The sequence below is a fragment of the Hordeum vulgare genome, chromosome 2H (assembly GCF_904849725.1).
Source record: "Hordeum vulgare subsp. vulgare chromosome 2H, MorexV3_pseudomolecules_assembly, whole genome shotgun sequence".
NCBI classification, from domain to species: domain Eukaryota; kingdom Viridiplantae; phylum Streptophyta; class Magnoliopsida; order Poales; family Poaceae; genus Hordeum; species Hordeum vulgare.
The window spans coordinates 529,972,460-529,992,047 of record NC_058519.1 but is presented as its reverse complement, the minus strand read 5'-3'; the positions used below and the strand labels follow the sequence as shown (position 1 = coordinate 529,992,047).

At 41.1% G+C, this 19,588-nt stretch overlaps 1 protein-coding gene across 1 annotated transcript; it reads right to left on the bottom strand.

Moving 5' to 3' along the window:
- Window positions 1-810: 810 nt before the first annotated feature.
- Window positions 811-4,349, bottom strand: LOC123427024 (glycosyl hydrolase 5 family protein-like). Its single transcript, XM_045110955.1, has 4 exons — window positions 3,892-4,349; window positions 2,480-2,727; window positions 1,853-2,373; window positions 811-1,526 (listed from the first exon to the last, which is right to left on the bottom strand). The coding sequence occupies exons 1-4, from the start codon at window positions 4,309-4,311 to the stop codon at window positions 1,030-1,032; spliced, it is 1,686 nt and encodes a 561-aa protein (XP_044966890.1). The 5' UTR covers window positions 4,312-4,349; the 3' UTR covers window positions 811-1,029.
- Between the last annotated feature and the right edge of the window lie 15,239 nt (window positions 4,350-19,588).

Here is a 19,588-nt window from a genome sequence, read left to right as displayed (position 1 = left end):
GATGGAGCGTATGATGAAGTCAAGGAAGGCATTGACAATTTCTTATCAACGAGAAGAAGAAAGAGGTGAAGCTTGCACAAGTTGAAGCAAGGCGTGAAGAAGCCAAGCGCAAGGCTGACTTGGAGGAGAGGATGATCAAGGTCAAAGAAGCAAAGGCATGGAAAGAACTCATGGTGGAAGAGAAGGAGCACATGATGATGTCCAAGAAGGACATGGATGAAGACCAATTGATGTGGTGGAAGGAGTACAAGGAGGACATCGCGGAGAGGAAGAGGATATTCCATGGTGCGTCCTCTACTCTTCGAGCTGACACTCCGATGAGTGGTGGTGGCGATGGCGGTGTGGAGGACTCCACCACCGGCGACAACGGAGATGCTTGATGGACGTGGAAGTGGTCTAGGAGATGGCGCCGAGGTGCAACTTTTTGGTGAAGGTGCCAATGAGAGGGGGAAGATGATGATTTTGTGATGTAAACTATTAAACCATGCATCAATGATTTTCATTTCCGTGTTTGTTTGAAGGTTGATTGTGTTCTTCTAGTGATAATTGTGATATGTCAAATGACAGTTTTAAGGGTTGGGGTTGTGGCAAAGACTAGAATCCGTGTTTGTTTGAGGGTTCTAGTCTTTGTCCCTATTTTTCATACCAATTTTTTATCCTTAAACTGATTTGAGGATTTGAGGGCGCTAGTGATGCTCTCACCCAACAAGGGACATACTCACCCAAACAACCTCAGATTGGTCCCTAGACCACCTTAGCCAACAAGGGACATACTCACCCAAACAACCTCAGATTGGTCCCTAGACCACCTTAGATTCCACCTGTAGTTTTATTCTGAACTGAACAACGTAAGAACATACAAGTGATTTGTTTTGACAGAAAAAGAAAGTGCTTATATCGTGATACATTATACACACTGGAGTACGTGAACTTGCAGACATTTTGCGTGTAACTTCCCAGATCATCGTCGAATTGGCCTGAACAACTTTGTCCTCGAGTAATACGCATGCACACCATGTATCCAAATTACTACCGCGACAAACTTGATGTTGTAGGCCAGGGTCCAAGAGACGGCAACTGTAGAACAGAGGCCTCACCTGGCATGCCTCTACTACTCGATATAACTTTGAACCACTGGCTCTCAGGGTCGCAGGTTGGATCTTCGGTCAGGCACTTGCATTGATCCGTTGTGATGACACCGTCAGGGCCCGCATCCAAGCACACTCTAGTCCCATTCTTGGTGAGTTCGGCCGAAACATGCATTCCTGAATCAGATATTAGCTGCCACTTCGAACAGGATTTGCTGCAGCCAGTCCCGAGCTTTGCAGTATCACCCACAGACTTGGCCTCAAGGCATTGCCCAGTTTGTTTCAGCACAAGCTCATACGTGGAGGTGTAGTTCCAAGCGTTCGATTCATCGCACGGACCCAGCTTAAGTACATTCGCAGATTCCACCAACACGCAGAGCCCAGTTAGAGGATGAAATATTACCTTGTATGATTTGTGACTACTCGATAGGCCAGGACCTGCAGTATATATGAATATCCATTATGATCAAACTTAAAATAAATTCTTCCAATATCAAAGTGTCGGCATTATACTTTGCATGGATTTTAGTTTTTCCTGCATATTTGATTACCACATATATCATCATCCAAATGCATCCCTAGCAGTTACAATTTACAATCACTTTTGAGGGTCAATAAATGCATACTACTAAATGAATACCCATGAAAGGCTCATGTGTTAGTTCAGAAAACGAACAGTTTAACAAATACGTGCAACAGATAGCACTATTTTTTGTGTCCGACAACGTCGCTAGGTAGTAAACAGAGATAGATAAAGTTCAGACCTTGAAACGGAGACTGCAGGGAATTGATCCTTTCAATGAAGCTGGGGTTTCTAGCTGTATACCAATCCCATGTTAGCAATCCATATGTTTCATCGTAAGCTAGAATACCCTCCCTGATATAGTAACTCCCTTCCAGAGCCCAAACAGCCCAATCCAGATCCATTTCAGCTGCTACACTCAAGAAGCACGTAAGATAACGATTGTCAGCAATATGCGTGCCAGACATGTCAAACCCAATCTCAGAGAAAAACAACGGCCATCCTTGTTGAAGTAGGAACAGTCCTTTAGTCCTTATGGATTCAACAGCCTCTCCACAAGCATCGTTTTGGTTGGAATTCTCCCAATCGGTTCCATCTGAGAAACCATACCAATGCTGCTCAAAGACTAACTTTCCAGTAAATGACAGCTTAACTTGCTTTGGGGACAAGAAGGAGAGACTGTTGTCAAAATCCAGGCCCGACAAAATAACAAGGACATTAGGGTTTGCTGCATGCACAGCTTCAGCACCCTGTTGCATATACCTAAAGCATGTAATATAATTTTTCAATATCATCAGTTCCATAGAAAAGCCTTCTCAATATCATGACTCGTGAGTCATAAAAGGAAGACCTTTGCTCAGTAACATACCTGTACCACAAACTAACATTTTGATAGGGGCCACGAAGTTCATTACGCAAGCTCATGCCGACAACATTCTTTGCGTGCCTAAACATTGTTGCCATTGCACTGAGGCCCTTCAACCATTCTTCCGGGTCAAAGTATTTGTCTCCAAAGAAGCCATTACCGTCAGTTCTGCTACAGCACCATCCTGGAGTGGTCATTTGGTTATCAAGTATGACCATAATACTGTTGCTGGCCAAAGCTGACACCACTTCCTATTAAATTTGACCCATATCAGAAGGATGATCATAATCATAATTCATTTACCCCTTGATAGATAAAAACAAAAATATTGTTTTCACTTAGTGTTTAGCCTGGTATTAGGTGTGTCACAAGAAAAACATACAGGTTGGGTAACTAAATCACTTGTTCTTTATTACCATGTCAGCTAACTAGATACCTCCTCGAGAGACCTTCACACACAACTAGATAGCTGGTAAGGACAAAGAACCAGCTCACCTAATCCATTTGTTTGAAGTGACATGTATCCCCATCATCCAAACAAATCCTGCAAGCAAGATTTATGCTCGCTAGAGCAATGTGACTTGCAAGGCACCCTCATATTGAACCATCAATTTGGTGACTAGTAGGTATACCTCTGTTCAACCTAAACAGTGGCGAATAAAAGGAAAGACAATTTTTTAAACAACGAGCGATGGCATTTCCCGAAATAGCAAAAACGATCACATATTTCTATATTGGCATTCATCCCTCATCTTGCATCAGATGGTGTCCTTAATAAAGAGAAAAGAAGGATACCCTGAGGTTCTTTGGCAAGCCTTTTGAGTTCTGATGAATTATTTGCCTTCAAAATTCCTCTAATATGCAATGTTTAGTCTTCTGAAGCAAGTTTTACTTATTCAAAACAGTGCTAATTTCAGCTGGTTTAGCTATAGACAAATAGATTCATGACATACACTTTTTTCGACAATATAATTTCTCTCATTTATCCCCCGGAACAGTCATTTACTTCATGTCTATAATTGACATACGGTGTTGTGAAGTTCAGTTCACCGCTAACCTGGCACTCTAGCAGCAACAAATATATTCAAATTTACCATTTTTTATAAGGAACCTGTAGATTCCATTGAAGACATGTTCAATTCTGGCACAACTTGAACCTTCCAATTCGCAACACTGGCAAATACCTGACAATTCTTTGGTGCTAGTAAAAAAGATTTATGTAAGCATCCATTTCAGAATATTATTCGTTGACTATTGCTTCTTGCACTTTGAATAGCTAAATGAACAAGGTTTGATTAATACTTGACACTAAGTCCAAACTAGAACAGCACAGGGAATCCGAATAAACAAATGCAATCTTGGCTTCCCAGGGGATAAAACCTCGGTTATTTAAAGCGCTGATAGCAACCACCTACCCGGAAGACATCGATGAGGGGCAGGTCCAGGAGGTCTGGGTTGTTGACCCGTACGCCGGCGGCGGACTCCCGCAGGCCGAGGCGCTCCAGCGACCACCGTAGCGGCAGCGACGAGAGGGTGGAGTTGGTGGCGAGGTAGGTCGGCCAGGTGAGCCTCACGCAGTTGAACCCCATCGCGGCCACGCGCGCGGCGATGTCCCCCACGCCGCGCCGGGACAGGCCCTCCGCGGCCACGGGCTCCAGGTGCGACGCCCAGTTCGCGCAGACCAGCTTCACGCGCCGCCCGTCCGCGCCCACCACCCACCGCGACGCCGTCGAGAGCGGCAGCGACGGGAGCGAGACCGAGGCGGCGCGCGCGGATGCTAGGAGGAGGACGAGGAGGAGGCCAAGGAGCAGCAGAGTTGGAGAGGAAGACGCCATGGTAATTACTGGGACTGGGACGGGGACTGACTGGGACTGGGACGGGGAGAGCAGAGAGGCGGATCTGGAGTTTAAATGGGCATGACACGTGGGACCGGCATGTGTGGGGACCACTGTCAGCCACACAGACCGGTTGCTGCTTGGATAAGTGAGCATCTCCAACGGATCGCGCTAAAACAGCGCCGCGCCTTAAAATTATCTTTTTACCTAAAATGGGCTTCAGCGGATGCGCTATAAACGTGCGGGCGGCAAAAAAGATTACTACGTGTTGTCCGAATCGCCATCGCGCACTGCGTATTTGGTGCGCCCGCTTCCGCGCCCCGCACACTTGAGCACTCGCACCGCACTCTCTCCACCGCACCATCTTCACCCCGCCCCGCGCCGTCACCGACGAACTGACCCGATGGATGCCTTCGCCGGCACCCCTCTCACCCCTTCCTACACCCGTGACCCCTCTGAGGCTGTCGTCACCGCAAACCCTAGCGCGGGGAAGCTTTGGCTTCGCCTTCGCCGACGCTCCTCCAAGCGCCGGCGTCGCGTGCGGCCTTTTCATGCCGTCATGGATGACCTCTACGGCTGGTGGCCTCGCGTCGGCGCCCACCGTGAAGCCACGTACCCCCTCTTGAAGCTCCCAAATGCGGCGCCGCCGAAGAAAGACAAGGTTTCCACGAAGAAGAACAAGGTGGCGGACGACTCCGACTCCTTCAAGCCGTCGAGGAAGAAACTTGCAGGGCGTGCGACGGCCGCGGCGGCTACCGAAGCGCATGGGTGGCGGTGGCATTGGCGGCATGAGAGGCATCGGTGGCATTGGCAGCATGGGAGGCATCGGTGGCTTCAGAGCTACCATGGACGACATGGGCGACATGTCTTTCGGTGTGCCAACACCTTCGCATGATGTCGTTGAAGATCTTGCCAATATCGCGCGCGACAATGAAAAGGGGGGAGATTCCTCTTCGGATGATGAATCGGAGGAAGAGGAAAAGAAAGAGGAAGATGGAGATGAAGATGAAGATGAAGATGAAGACGAGGACGAGGCTTGAATCTTGATCTTGATTGTATGAATTTGAACTTATGGACATGAACTTGGTTGGATGGTCTTGCGGGCATGAATTTAAACTTGTTTGTGTGATTTAAATTATGGCATGTCTTTGTTTTGATGTTTGAAATTCATTTTATGTTCAAAATGTGTTAAAATGCAACATATGGCAAGCGTCGTCTGCTCGCGCGCATGCTGGAGCTACGCGTGCGCTGCATTTTAACACGCCTGCTGAAGCCAGCCCTGGTCGTCGCGTCAAAACAGACGAACGACATGCTGCAAACAGATTTTTAACACGCCATGGGTTGGACGGCTGTTGAAGATGCTCTAAGTAAGCAAAGGGAAGTAGCGCTTGGCTTGATGCGGTTAAGCGGTTAAGCTCGAGCGAGCTCGTCGCGAGTGCGTTATACTTCCTCCGTTCTTAAATATAAGACCTTTTAAAGATTCTACTGTATAGTACATACGGATGTATATAGTCATATTTAAAAAATAAATTTACTTATTTTACTTAATATTTAGTCTAATAGTCAAATCTTTAAAAGGTCTTGTATTTCGCAATGGAGATAGTACCGTAGTAAGTACTATACACACCATCGAGCCGCGCTGCGCGATGTGCCTTAGTTCAACGTGGCTCTGCTCAAGTCCGGTGAGCTTACCACTTCGCCAGAGTCCTTCCACTCCTTCCTTCCTCGAGGCTCCCATCGCGGCCCACCCGGAGCATACCCCTCCACCTGTTCGTCGAAATGCTCGACGCTGCCAACGTCTGCCCCAACCAGCACACCGTCAAGTCTTGCACCAGGATGTGTGACTGGACCTGGGTGTAGGACGCGGCGTTCAGGCGTACGCTGTCAAGCTCGGGTTCATGGCCGATCAGTTTGTGCTGAACAGCTTGATACATATGTACGCGAGCTGTGGGGATATCATGGCGGCAAAGGTACTGTTTGACACAGTTGAGGAAAAGGATGTGGTTACATGTAATGCGATGATAGCGGGGTACTTCAAGAATGGAGACTGGAAGGAGGTAGTCGAGATGTTTAAGGGTATGCTTGAGCTTCAGGCACCATTTGATGAAGTCACATTGGTGAGTGTAGCCACATCATGCGGAAAAGTAGGTGATCCTAAGCTCAGCGGGCGGATTGGAGTTTATGCAGAGGAGAAGGCGATGGTGAGGAACAGAAACTTGGCAAACGGAGGAAGAAGCCATGGTAATTACTGGGACGGGGACGGGGACGGGGAGAGCAGAGAGCCGGATCTGGAGTTTAAATGGGCATGACACGTGGGACCGTCATGGGTGGGGACCATTTGTCAGCCGCACAGACTGGTTGCTGCTTGGATAAGTAAGTACGTGTGTTACGGGTACACTTTGGATTTCGGTGGATTGGGTATCCGGAAGCACAACAAAGCTTTTTTTAGTTCGGTAAAAAGAAGAAGAAAAAAACTAGGCTCGTTTCTTTTGCAAGGAAGTGACCTGCCGGGCTGGGATTGGTTCAGGTATCGACTTGACACTCCTATTTGAAAAGTATTCAAATCTATGATTCCAAAGAGATAGAAGCATCATTCAGTCCAACCAAACAGTTTATTCATATTCACGAGGCTATCAATCCAATCCGAGTTGAACACAGCATGCAACTAACATAATGGTGTTTATGGTTTACATCATGTCGTCTCATGGGAGAAAAGATTATCATATCACATGGAGATATCCTTCTCCTAATCACAAATCTATGTATTGCTTCAGCATTTTTCCACAAAGTCCCCCGGAGTTTTCGGTAATTACTCCATATTTTCGTATGTCGTCTTATTTTTATTTTTGTATTTTTTCTCTGCGTTTTGTTTTTTATATACATATAAAAAAATTGCGTTCCATTTGCCTCAGAAAACAACGTTCTATTTGCCTCAGAAAAAATTTGCATTAGGCGGAACTCAAACCATGCCCGTGTAGTTTGAGACCGAACAAACACACCAGTGCACCTAGCTAAGGTGTTGTTTGAGAAATGATAGGGAGATTTTCTTTTATATTGGTAGGGTTCATATCTATATCTATATATGTATTCCATGGATGCGGGAGGCTATCATCCAATCATAGCCGTGGAAATTCCAAACTCTTTTTCAACAAACCGGATGAAATTCATATAAATACGACCGAATTTCATGTAAACATGACAAATTTTATGCAAATACGACGGATTTTCATTACATTCCAAAGACTTGAAACAAAAGAAAAAAAACATCCCCACCGTAAACCTATCTTACGGTCACGACACCCGACGTACAAGCCTTGTCGTCCTCCATTCGCCGTCTCCACGAACATCAGCGGCAAGGGCAATGATTTGAAAAATATAAAAAAACAGAAAAATGAACATTTATCAAAATTAAATTATATTTACAAAAACTCTAACATTTGCTGAATTTGTGAAGTAGTTTCGAAAACATGTCTTTTTTCTAAATTTGTGAACAAAATTTGATAACTTTAGCATTTTTAGAATAGGAAAGCAGGAAAAAAATCAAAAATCAAAATATTTTAAATTTGTGAAAAAAATTAAACATGCAAAAAATAATACATGACCATTTTTTGAATACGCGAACAAATTTGGACAAAGAAAATAAATTGGCAAAGAAATTTTCAAAACGAAAGAGTTTTTGAAATTCAAACACATTTTGAATTTTTAAAATTATAGAAACAATAACATTTTTATGAAATTCCCTAACATTTTGAAATCTATGACCAAAATTTAAAGATGCGAACATTTTGGATTTGCAAATATTTTTTATAAAAAGGGATCTTTTTTGAAAGAAATATTTGTTGGTTTGTGAATAAAATTTTAAAAGGTGAACATTTTTTGAATCACCAAATATTTTCTGAAATGACGTGAACCAATTTTGAAATTGTTTTTTCTTGAACTTACGGACATAATTTAAAATAGCAACATCTTTTATAACAATGAGAAAACAATTGTAGATAAAATAAAAAAGAAAAAGGAAGAAGAAAAAAGAGAACAAAAAATCCAGTTCAGAAACCTTCTAAAAGTTTTCCAAAACCTTAAAAAATCGGAAACAGTGAAAACACTTAAACAGGCCGGGCCAATCCGAAGGATCGCTCCATCGTGTGTGCCAAACAGCGGGACCTCCTATACGGCGCCGCAGGCGCCGGTTTGCGCTCCTGGACCTGCTGCGCACCATTTTGGGCCCCCCATCAAACAGCTCGGCAACCCTGCAGGCCTTGGAAAGATTCATTGATTTTTGAAAAAATAAAGTACATCGTTTTGCAAAAAAAAGTACTTCAAAAGGGAAAAACGTTGACAAATTTTAAATTTAATAATAATCAAATTTTAGAAAAATATAACATTTGACAAAGGTTCATAATCTTTTATAAAAAATTCAGTGATTTTAAAAAACGTTCATCAAATTTGAAAAAAAGTTAATAGGTTTTCAAAAAAGTTCAACGAATTTCGGAAATTTTCAAAAAACCAAAAAAGTTAATCAATTTTGATAAAAAGTTAATCGATTTTCAAAAAAACTAACATGTTTAAAAAAAGTTCATCGAATTTAAAAAATGTATATCAAAATTTAGAAAAAGTTCACCGAATTGAAAAAGAGATCATTAATTTTGAAAAAAACATTCATTGAATTTGAAAAAAGTTCATCAAATTTACAAAAAGTTCATTGAATGTGAAAAATAGTTCATCAAATTAAAACAAATTCATTCAATTTGAGAAATAAATTCATCAAATTTCTAAAAAAAAAAAATTCGATTTGAAAAAAGTTCATCAATTTTGACAAAAGTTTGGTCAATTTGGAAAAAAAAATCATCGATTTGAAGAAAAAGTTCACGAACTATAAAAAAAATATATGAGCCATGAAGAAAAAAAACGAAAAACAAAAACAAAAAATGAAAAACAGAAGCAAAAAACGAAAAAAAGAAGCAAAAAAACGAAAACAGAAGCAAAAAACGAAAACCAAAGAAACAAATAACAAAAGAGCAAAAGAAAACTATTAATCAGATAATGTTCAGTGGCGTGGTGTTTATTGCGTGTTAATCCGAGCTGAAGTCCATGGGGTTTGATTCGCCACAGCGCCAAGTTCTTCTTTTTATGCAGAACAGAAAGAAAAATAAATACTGAAATGGTCCGGCCCAGCACGGGTTGCTCGCCAAATAGGAATTCTGCGAAACAGCAACATGTCTTGGGAAAAATATCTAAAAAGATTTTGACGTGAACCAACTAGCCACACACCCTTCAACAGAGGGAGTAAAAATCCAAAATATAAAGGAAAAAGTTCATTTTAAATCCTGAATTCGTAGGGGTTCGGCGAAATGAACTCAAAAATCAAAATCCCGATCGATTACACCCTGAAGTATGCAATCCCGGTCTAAATCGAACAAAAAATATTGCTGCAGCAACTTATTCTAGTTCGATTTCCTGCATCATGCATTTATTTTTTTGCGTGATTTGAATGATGTATGCCGGCCCATGTGAAAGAAATGATGAATCATGCATCATTGATTTAGGTTGCACCTTAAATATATTATTTTTTAAATAGTTAATGGATAGAAAATACATCATATTCAGATTCTACGCATTTTTTAATCAAATTTCATATATAATATGTTGAAATTGAAGTTAAGGTTTAAAAGATATGATTGTTTTAAAAAATCTATTTCACATGGACTACGGCTTATTTAATGCAAATATTAGGGGGGGTTATGTAAAAATGCAGAAAACGATTCGTTGTGTCTTAAAGTTGGACTGCGGGTCGATTACCTAAAACTGTGAGGGCTTTTTTGCAAAAATGATAGAAAATTGTTCTCTCTGACTTAAACTTGGACTACGGTTGATTATCTAAAACTGTGAGGGCTTTTCTGCAAAATGACAGAAAACGGTTCGCTGTGACTTAAAACTGGACAGCGGGTTGATTACCTAAAACTATGAGGGCTTTTATGCAAAATAATTGACGACGCACGACAGAAGCACTACGTGCTTTATTATTAGGGGAGATAGAGATGTCCCCGTCATTTTGTTTTTCGGCTAAAAATAACACTGAGCCGGTAGGTTTCACCGGTAAGTTAAATACACGTGTATTAGCCTAAGGCCCCGATTGAATTGGCGTTTTACAGCGCCATACACCTGTAAAAATTATACAGACCTACATTCATCGGGTTTTTTTACAGACGAAAATCAACTAAGGCCGGTATGAATGTGAGTGTTGATATGTCAAACGGGGCCTAATTGTTGAATAGTAGTAGTGGATATGAATGTGAGTGTTGAGTTGTATCGTATGTGTGGTCTACATGTGTGTGTGTAACGTGGTGTAGGATCCCTAGTGCATGGATCTGTTACATGGGCGTCCCTCCACGGCTCCACCTCTCGGGTTGGAAGGACATGTGTTGATGGACATGCGAAACGGCTCGTACAAAACCAAAACCTGATGACCATTTATTGTAGCCGAGATGAAATTTGTTGAAAGTCCCAATTGCATATATTACTTCATAAATAAAAATCTCGTCAACGTTTCCGTTTATGTCGAGATTGTTTTAAGTTGGATTTCGAGTCCAATAAATTTGTAATTTCTAAATATGGATAATTTGTTGAAAAGGGCTATGAGTGCGGAGGCTTGTTCCCGTGTCTTTGTCAGATATTTGCATTAAAGTTGTTAATAATGTTTGGCACGATAATGAGTATAATATTTGGCATTCACGAATTTTTCATATTAACTTTGCTTACATAACGCAACTAGCCAATATGAGTTTAATTCCAAAATCAATTAGTGTCAAGGGCTCCAAGTGCCAAGTGTGTGTGCAAGCTAAGAAACCTCGCAAGTCCCATAAGACTGCAGAGGCGAGAGACTTGGTGTGTTGACAAAAGGTGGAAAGAAATACTTCATGACGTTGATTGATTACTCCAGTAGATATTGTTACGTGTATCTTCTCAAATCAAAAGTTGAGGCTTTAAATTTCTTTAAAAACTACAAAGTTGAAGCACATAACTAACTTGATCGGAAAATTAAACGACTTACATCTGGTCGTAGTGGAGAGTATTTTTTCAATGAATTTGATTAGTTTTGTGCAGAACATGATATAATTTATGAGAGAACGCTTTCCTACCCACTTCAGTCAAATGGGGTGGGAAAGAAAGAGCCAAACTCTAAATGATTTGGTTAACATTATGTTAGACACATCGGGTCTCTCTGATAACTCACAAGTATAGGGGATCGCGACGGTCTTCATGTGTAGTATTTTACCCTAATTTATTGATTCAATGCAAGGGGACCAAAGAATATTTATATGCCTTGACAGTTGGGTTGTTAATTCAACCGCATCTGGGATAACTCTCTACAACAAGGATTTAGTAGCACACCAAATGATAGTAGTAACAGTAACAGTGATAGGAGCAATTTTGGTAAAAGTAGTAACAATATCAGTTGAGTATCGGGTGTGACAGGAGTAGCAACAGTAGTAACTTAGCAAGATTTAGTATATGTAAAGCGTAGGCACATGGATCGGTGATGGATAATGATTTAGATGACATTGTTCACGTAACATTTACACACTAGCGTGACACGGAACTAGCTCCAATTCATCAATATAACGTAGGCATGTATTCCGTATATAGTCATACGTGTTTGCGATAAGAACTTGCATGCCATATTTTGTCCTACCCTCCCGTGGTAGTGGGGTCCTATTGGAAACTGAGGGATATTAAAGCCTACTTTTAATAGAGAACCGGAACAAAAAATTAACACATGGTGAATGCATGAACACCTCCAACTACGGCAATCATCGGAAAGAATCCCAATTATTGTCACCTTGGGGTATACGGATCAAGACACGTAATAGGTAACTATAACTTGTAAGATAGAATCCAAATCACTCTTATATTCATGAAAACATAATAGGTTCAGATCTGAAATCATGGCGCTCAGGCCCTAGTGACAAGCATTAAACATAGCAAAGTCATAGTAACATCAATCTCAGAACATAGTGGATACTAGGGATCAAGCCCTATCAAACTTAACTCGATTACATGATCATTCTCATCCAATCTCACCACCGTCCAAGAAGCCTACAAAGGAATTACTCACTCCTGATGGTGAGCATCATAGTGGTGTTGATGGAGAAGGGTTGGTGATGACGACGACGACGAATCCCCCGCTCTGGAGACCCAACCGGACTCCAAATCAGCCCTCCGGAGGAAGAACATGAGGTGACGGCGGCTCCGTCTCGTAAAACAAGATGAAAACTTCTCTCTGATCTTTTTCTCCAAAGATGTGATTTTATAGGACTGAAATTAGGGTTGGAGGAGCCACGGGCCCCACAAGCCATCAGGGTACGGCCTAGGGGGCGTCCTGTTGGCTTGTGGCCCCTCGCAACCTTTCTCTCGGAGGTCTTTGCTCCATAATTCATCATAAATCCTAGAAATAATTGATACATCTCCAACGTATCTATAATTTTTGATCGTTCCATGCTATTATGTTATCATTTTAGAACACTTTTTAGGCACTTATCTACCAATTTACATTATTTTGGAGCACTAACCTATTGACGCAGTGCCCAGTGCGAGTTGATGTTTTCTGCATGATTTTCGACTTTTCAAGTTCTAGTACCAAACGAAGCCCAATTGACGAGGACATGGTTACCTTGGATACGAGCAAAAATATTTCATATTTTCATATTTGTGAGGTGATTTCTTATAATAATTATGCAATAATTTATTTATGTTACCCGGAACAAAAAATACTTCACCTATTTTCACTCCATGCCTAAATGCAGAATTGGCGAACGGTTGCACGAACCACGTGTGAAGATAAAGAAAGAGGAAATGATTAGGTGTTGTTAAAGAAGTCCTCTCACATCAAAGAATATGATTATGTTTTGTTCAAGAAGTTATCTCACGTCACTTTTATCCTAAGAGAAGATAAAATCCAAGTCTTTCATGTTCTTGACTCACATTCGGACTGCACAGACATACGTGTCTCAAAACATCAACAGCATTTTCATACAAACTCCGAATTGGGTGATTCTTTTTTGTTGGAAATTAGATTTTATGTACGTTCCGGCCCAATTGGAATAACCTTAAAATTCGTTCGGAGCATGAACATATTGACGAAACAATCTGACGTTGCACGAGAATCCAAAATACAAGTCCAAAGGTGTTGCATCACCTCCACTTGGGCCCATAGGACTTGTACGACTTAGGGTTAGTTTTAGGCTGTCTCGGGACATCCTCCCACATCCTTGGCCGGCACCCCTTGCTCCTATATAAGTAGATCAACCTAGTAGCTTTTTGGTTGGGATTTGTTTAGTTAAAAGTTAACCATTGCAGCTTCATGTACTTCGTTTGTGTCCAACGACCAGACCAAGACTGCTTTCGGATCCCCACCCTTATTAGTACTTCATATATATTCACAATATTTAGATTGCTTTTATCACATTCTTGCTTGTTCTTCGATTGCTTCCAGGAAGAGACCTTCGGGGTCAGGTTGATCATGCACCGGCATGGTCAATAACCTCTTGGAGTTGGTTTAGCGATTGCTAAGGCGCAACGTCGTGCACATTTGTAGTCAGATCGTCAAAGTCGTCTCCACCAAATCCATAGCCACCATCTCATAGAAAGATCGGGACCCTCATCTCTATCACCAATGGACCTGAAACTTTTTGTGAATATTTTCTGGACCAAAAGACCACTCTGGACAATCGATAGAAGGCGAGGAGGCACACGAGGCTCTCACAAGCCATCTGGCCGCTTCCTGGGGGCGGCCTGATAGCTTGTGGATGCCTAGTGGCTCCCTCGACCCTGTTCTCTGGACTATAAATTCCTATTTACCCTAAAACATGAGAGGAGGTCCCGAAACACTTTTTATGTCGCCGCAAGTCTCTATTCGGACACGAGGTCATCTAGAGCTCAGTTTCGGCACTCTGTCGGAGGGGGAATCGATCACAGAGGACTTCTTCATCAACCTCATGATGATGTGTGAGTTGTTCACGACAGACCTACGGGTCCATGGTAGCACCTAGATGGCCTCTCTCTCTCTCTCTTTGATCTTCAATACAATGATCATCGCATCTTCGATTTGATCCATATGATGTAACTCTTTTGTACGGTGCGTTTGTTGGGATCCAATGAATTGTAGGTTTATGTTCATATTACTCATGATAAAATTTGAGTCTCCTCTTATATATAATATGATTCTTATGTGCATGATTATAATAGCTTTTTTAATTCTCTCTGGTCTATTGAAATAGTTTGGCCAACTATATTGATATTTCTTTGGCGAGAGAGGTGCGTTGTAGTAGGTTCAACCTGGTGAGTTTCTATATCCCAGTGACAGAAAGGGACAAGTTGTGTCTATCTGTTGCTTCTACTAAGGGTAAAACAATGAAGTTTATTCATATTGGTTGAGTTTACTTTGTCCACTTCATGTCATATTACTCCAAGCTTTACTTCGTTTATTATGGACTTAATACGTAGAGAGGCAAGCATAAAAGCGCTCTTTAAGTGAAGTAATAGTAATAGGCGCAGGCATGAGTCGGCCTATTTGTTTATGGATGTGATGCCTATATTTACATAATCATTACCGTGAAAATCACATAACTATTCTCTCTTCTATAAACTGCCCAACAGTAATTTGTTTACCCACCGTATGCTTATTTTCATGAGAGATGACACTAGGGAAAAATATTTAAATTGCAATATCACGGGAGAGATAATGTGTCAAGATGCTTTGTGGGAACTAGGAGTCACTTGGGTGAAAATCAAAAGAATGCTCATAACCCACAAGTATAGGGGATCAATTGTAGCCTTTCTCGATAAGTAAGAGTGTCAAACCCAACGAGGAGCTAAAGGTATGACAAATATTCCCTCGAGTTCTATCGACCACCGATACAACTCTACGCACACTTTACGTTCGCTTTACCTAGAACAAGTATGAAACTAAAAGTACTTTGTAGGTGTGATAGGATAGGTTTGCAAGAAAATAAAGAACACATAAATAAAAACTAGGGGCTGTTAGATAAAGAAACAATTACGTTAGTTTAGCGAGTGTGGAAAAGTGGTGGTAGGAGTTGCGGAATTGTCCCTAAGCAATTGACTATGTTACTAGACCGATAGCAAGTTTTATGTGGGAGAGGCCACTTCTAGCATGTCATCCCTTACTTGGAATTCTATGCACTTATGATTGGAACTATTAGCAAGAATCCGCAACTACTAACATTCATTAAGGTAAAACCCAACCATAGCAATAAGATATATTGGTCCCCCTTGAATCTCGTATGCATCAATTTCTATGCTAGGCTGAAGCTTCTGTCACCCTTGCCCTCCAAAACATAGTCCTATCAACATACTACTAACCCTATGGTGTGATCCACATGCGTGCTCATATGATGGACACCAAAGGACAGCAACATAACCACAAGCAAATTAAACCAATCATAGCAATTCATCAATCACCGATAGGACAATGAAAATCTACTCACACATCATAGGATGGCAACACATCATTGGATAATAATATGAAGCGTAAAGCACCATGTTCAAGTAGAGGGTACAGCGGGTTTCGGGAGAGTGGACCGTTGAATATAGATGGGGGAAGTTGATGGAGGTGTTGGTGAAGATGACGGAGGTGTTGGTGTAGATCGATGTCACACGATGATGTCCCGGGCGGCATTCTGGCACCGCCGGGAGAGAGGGGGAAAGAGCCCCCCTTATTCTTCTTCTTCCTTGACCTCCTCCCTAGATGGGAGATGGGTTTCCCCTCTGTTCCATGGTCTCCATGGCGGCGGAGGGGCGAGAGCCCCTCCGAGATTGGATCTCTCTCTCTATGTCCTTCTGTTTCTGCGCTCCCAGATTCTGGCCTTTCACCGTTTCTTAAATTCCCGGAGATCCGTAACTCCGATTGAGGTGTACTTTTAACATGATTTTCTTCCGGATATTAGCTTTATTGAAGCGAAATAAGGGCCCCAACCGCCTTAGGGGTTGGTCACGAGCCTGCCAGGCGCGCCTGGGGGTAGGGCGCGCCTCCTGGGCTCGTGACCCCCTCGGGCATCGTTTCGCGTTAATTCTTCTTCCCAAAAATCATAAATATTCCATAAAAAATCATCGTAGGTTTTTTATTGCGTTTGGACTTCGTTTGGTATGGATATTCTGTGAAACAAAAAATATGCAACAAACAGGAACTGGCAGTGGGCACTGGATCAATATGTTAGTCCCAAAAATAGTATAAAAAGTTGCCAAAAGTACATGAAAGTTGTAGAATATTGGCATGAAACAATCAAAAATTATAGATACGACGGAGACGTATCAGCATCCCCAAGCTTAATTCCTGCTCGTCCTTGAGTAGGTAAATGATAAAAAAGATATTTTTTGATGTGGAATGCTACCTAGCATAATCTTGATCATATAATCTAATCATGGCATGAATACTAAAACACGAGTGATTCGAAGCAATAGTCTATCATTTGACATAAAGACAATAATATTTCAAGCATACTAACAAAGCAATCATGTCTTCTCAAAATATCATGTCCAAAGAAAGTTATCCCTACAAAATCATATAGTTTGTCTATGCTCCATCTTCCCCACACAACGTATTTAAATCATGCACAACCCCGGTTTTAGCCAAGCAATTGTTTCATACTTTAGTGTTCTCAAACTTTTTCAACTTTCACGCAATACATGAGCGTGAGGCATGGACATAGCACTATAGGTGGAATAGAATATGGTGGTTGTGGAGAAGACAAAAAGGAGGAGATAGTCTCACATCAACTAGGCGTATCAACGGGCTATGGAGATGCCCATCAATAGATATCAATGTGAGTGAGTAGGGATTGCCATGCAACAGATGCACAAGAGCTATAAGTGTATGAAAGTTCAAAAAGAAACTAGTGGGTGTGCATCCAACTCGCTTGCACACGAAGACCTAGGGCAATTTGAGGAAGCCCGTCATTGGAATATACAAGCCAAGTTCTATAATGAAAATTTCCCACTAGTATATGAAAGTGACAACATAGGAGACTCTCTATCATGAAAATCATGGTGCTACTTTGAAGCACAAGTGTGGTAAAGGATAGTAGCATTGTCCCTTCTCTCTTTTCTCTCATTTTTTTATTATTATTTTGTTTTTCCTTTTTTTTGTGGGCTTCTTTGGCCTCTTTTTTTATTTGGGCTTCATCGGCCTCTTTTATTACTTCCTTGCATGGGACAATGCTCTAATAATGATGATCATCACACTTTTATTTACTTACAACTCGATATTTAGAACAAAATATTACTCTATATGAATGCCTCCGGCGGTGTACCGGGATGTGCAATGACATCAAAAAACGGACAAGCCATGAAAACATCATGCTAGCTATCTTACGATCATGCAAAGAAATATGACAATGATGGTGCGTGTCATAATAAACGGAACGATGGAAGTTGCATGGCAATATATCTCGGAATGGCTATGGAAATGCCATAATAGGTAGGTATGGTGGCTGTTTTGAGGAAGGGTATATGGTGGGTGTAATGCAATGGCGAAAGTTGCGCGGTACTAGAGAGGCTAGCAATGGTGGAAAGGTGAGAGTGTGTATAATCCATGGACTCAACATTAGTCATAAAGAACTCACATACTTATTGCAAAATTCTATTAGTCATCGAAACAAGGTACTACACGCATGCTCCTAGGGGAAGGGTTGGTAGGAGTTAACCATCGCGCGATCCCGACCTCCACACAAAGGATGACAATCAATAAATAAATCATGCTCCGACTTTGTCACATAACGGTTCACCATACGTGCATGCTACGGGAATCACAAACCTTAACACAAGTATTTCTACGAATACACAATTACTCACTAGCATGACTCTAATATCACATCTTCATGTCGCAAAACTATTGCAAGGAATCCAACATATCATATTCAGTGATCTACAAGTTTTATGTAGGATTTTATGACTAAACATGTGAATGACCAACTCATGTTAACTCTCTAAATAGGTATAAGTGAAGCATGAGAGTTTAATTCATTCTACAAAATATATGCCCCGCTCTAACAAATATAAGTGAAGGAAAACAGCATTCTACAAATGGCGGTTTTCTATGTGTAGGGAAACAGGCAATCCAAACTTCAAATGATATAAGTGAAGCACATGAAGCATTCTATAAAGCCATACTCAAAAGATATAAGTGAAGTGCAAAGATCATTCTATAAATCAACCAAGGACTATCTCATACCAGCATGGTGCATAAAAGAAAAAGTAAAAATAAACACAAAAGACGCTCCAAGCATTTGCGCATATCATGTGACGAATAAAAATATAGCTCCGTGTAAAATTACCGATAGATTGTAGACGAAAGAGGGGATGCCTTCCGGAGCATCCCCAAGCTTAGACGCTTGAGTCTTCCTTGAATATTACCTTGGGGTGCCTTGGGCATCCCCAAGCTTAGGCTCTTGCCTCTCCTTATTCCTTCATCCATCGTGGTCTCACCCAAAACTTGAAAACTTCAATCACACAAAACTCAACAAAACCTTCGTGAGATCCGTTAGTATAATAAAGTAAATCACCACTTTAAGTACTATTGTGAACTCATTCCAAATTCATATTAGCATTATATGTATTGTAATCCAACTTCACCATGGTTCATACCCCCCGATGCTACCCATAGATTCATCAAAATAAGAGAACAATGCATAGAAAATAGAATCTGTCAAAAACAGAACAGTCTGTAGTAATCTGAACGTATACCATACTTCTAATACTCCAAAAATTCTGAAACAATTATGATAATTAAGGCAATTTGTATATCAATCAGCATCAAAAATAATCAACTCAATATCACTCTCTGTATAGAAATAAGAAATGATTTTGTGAGTGCAAAGTTTCTGTCTTTTTCAGCATGATCAAACAACTATCACCCAAACTAATCATAAAGGCTTTACTTGGCACATTATTTTTATAATACAATTGAATTGTACAAGGGGATAATTATTTTTGCGAGAAACTTCCATGAAAAATTCTACATTGTTTCCATGAGCATGAACACAAGTGTTCAAGGTCGACCCTCACTTCCGTAATGCATCACCTTTCAATCGCTTCTCTTTTTGAAAAAAGTTTAAGTTCTCCTCTATATTTTTTTTTGTTTTTAAACTATATAAAAGCACTCAACAGAAATAAATGACTCTCTAAAACTTCCGGGTTGTCTCCCAGGCAGCGCTTTCTTTAAAGCCATTAAGTTAGGCATAAAGTGCTCAAGTAATGGATCCAC

Coding starts and splice junctions, on each gene's coding strand:
- LOC123427024 (XM_045110955.1), bottom strand. CDS start 4,311: ATGGCGTCTTCCTCTCCAACTCTGCTGCTCCTTGGCCTCCTCCTCGTC. Junction 2,728..3,891: donor CCCTCATCGATGTCTTCCGG/GTAGGTGGTTGC, acceptor CAAATTTAATAG/GAAGTGGTGTCAGCTTTGGC. Junction 2,374..2,479: donor AATGTTAGTTTGTGGTACAG/GTATGTTACTGA, acceptor TACATGCTTTAG/GTATATGCAACAGGGTGCTG.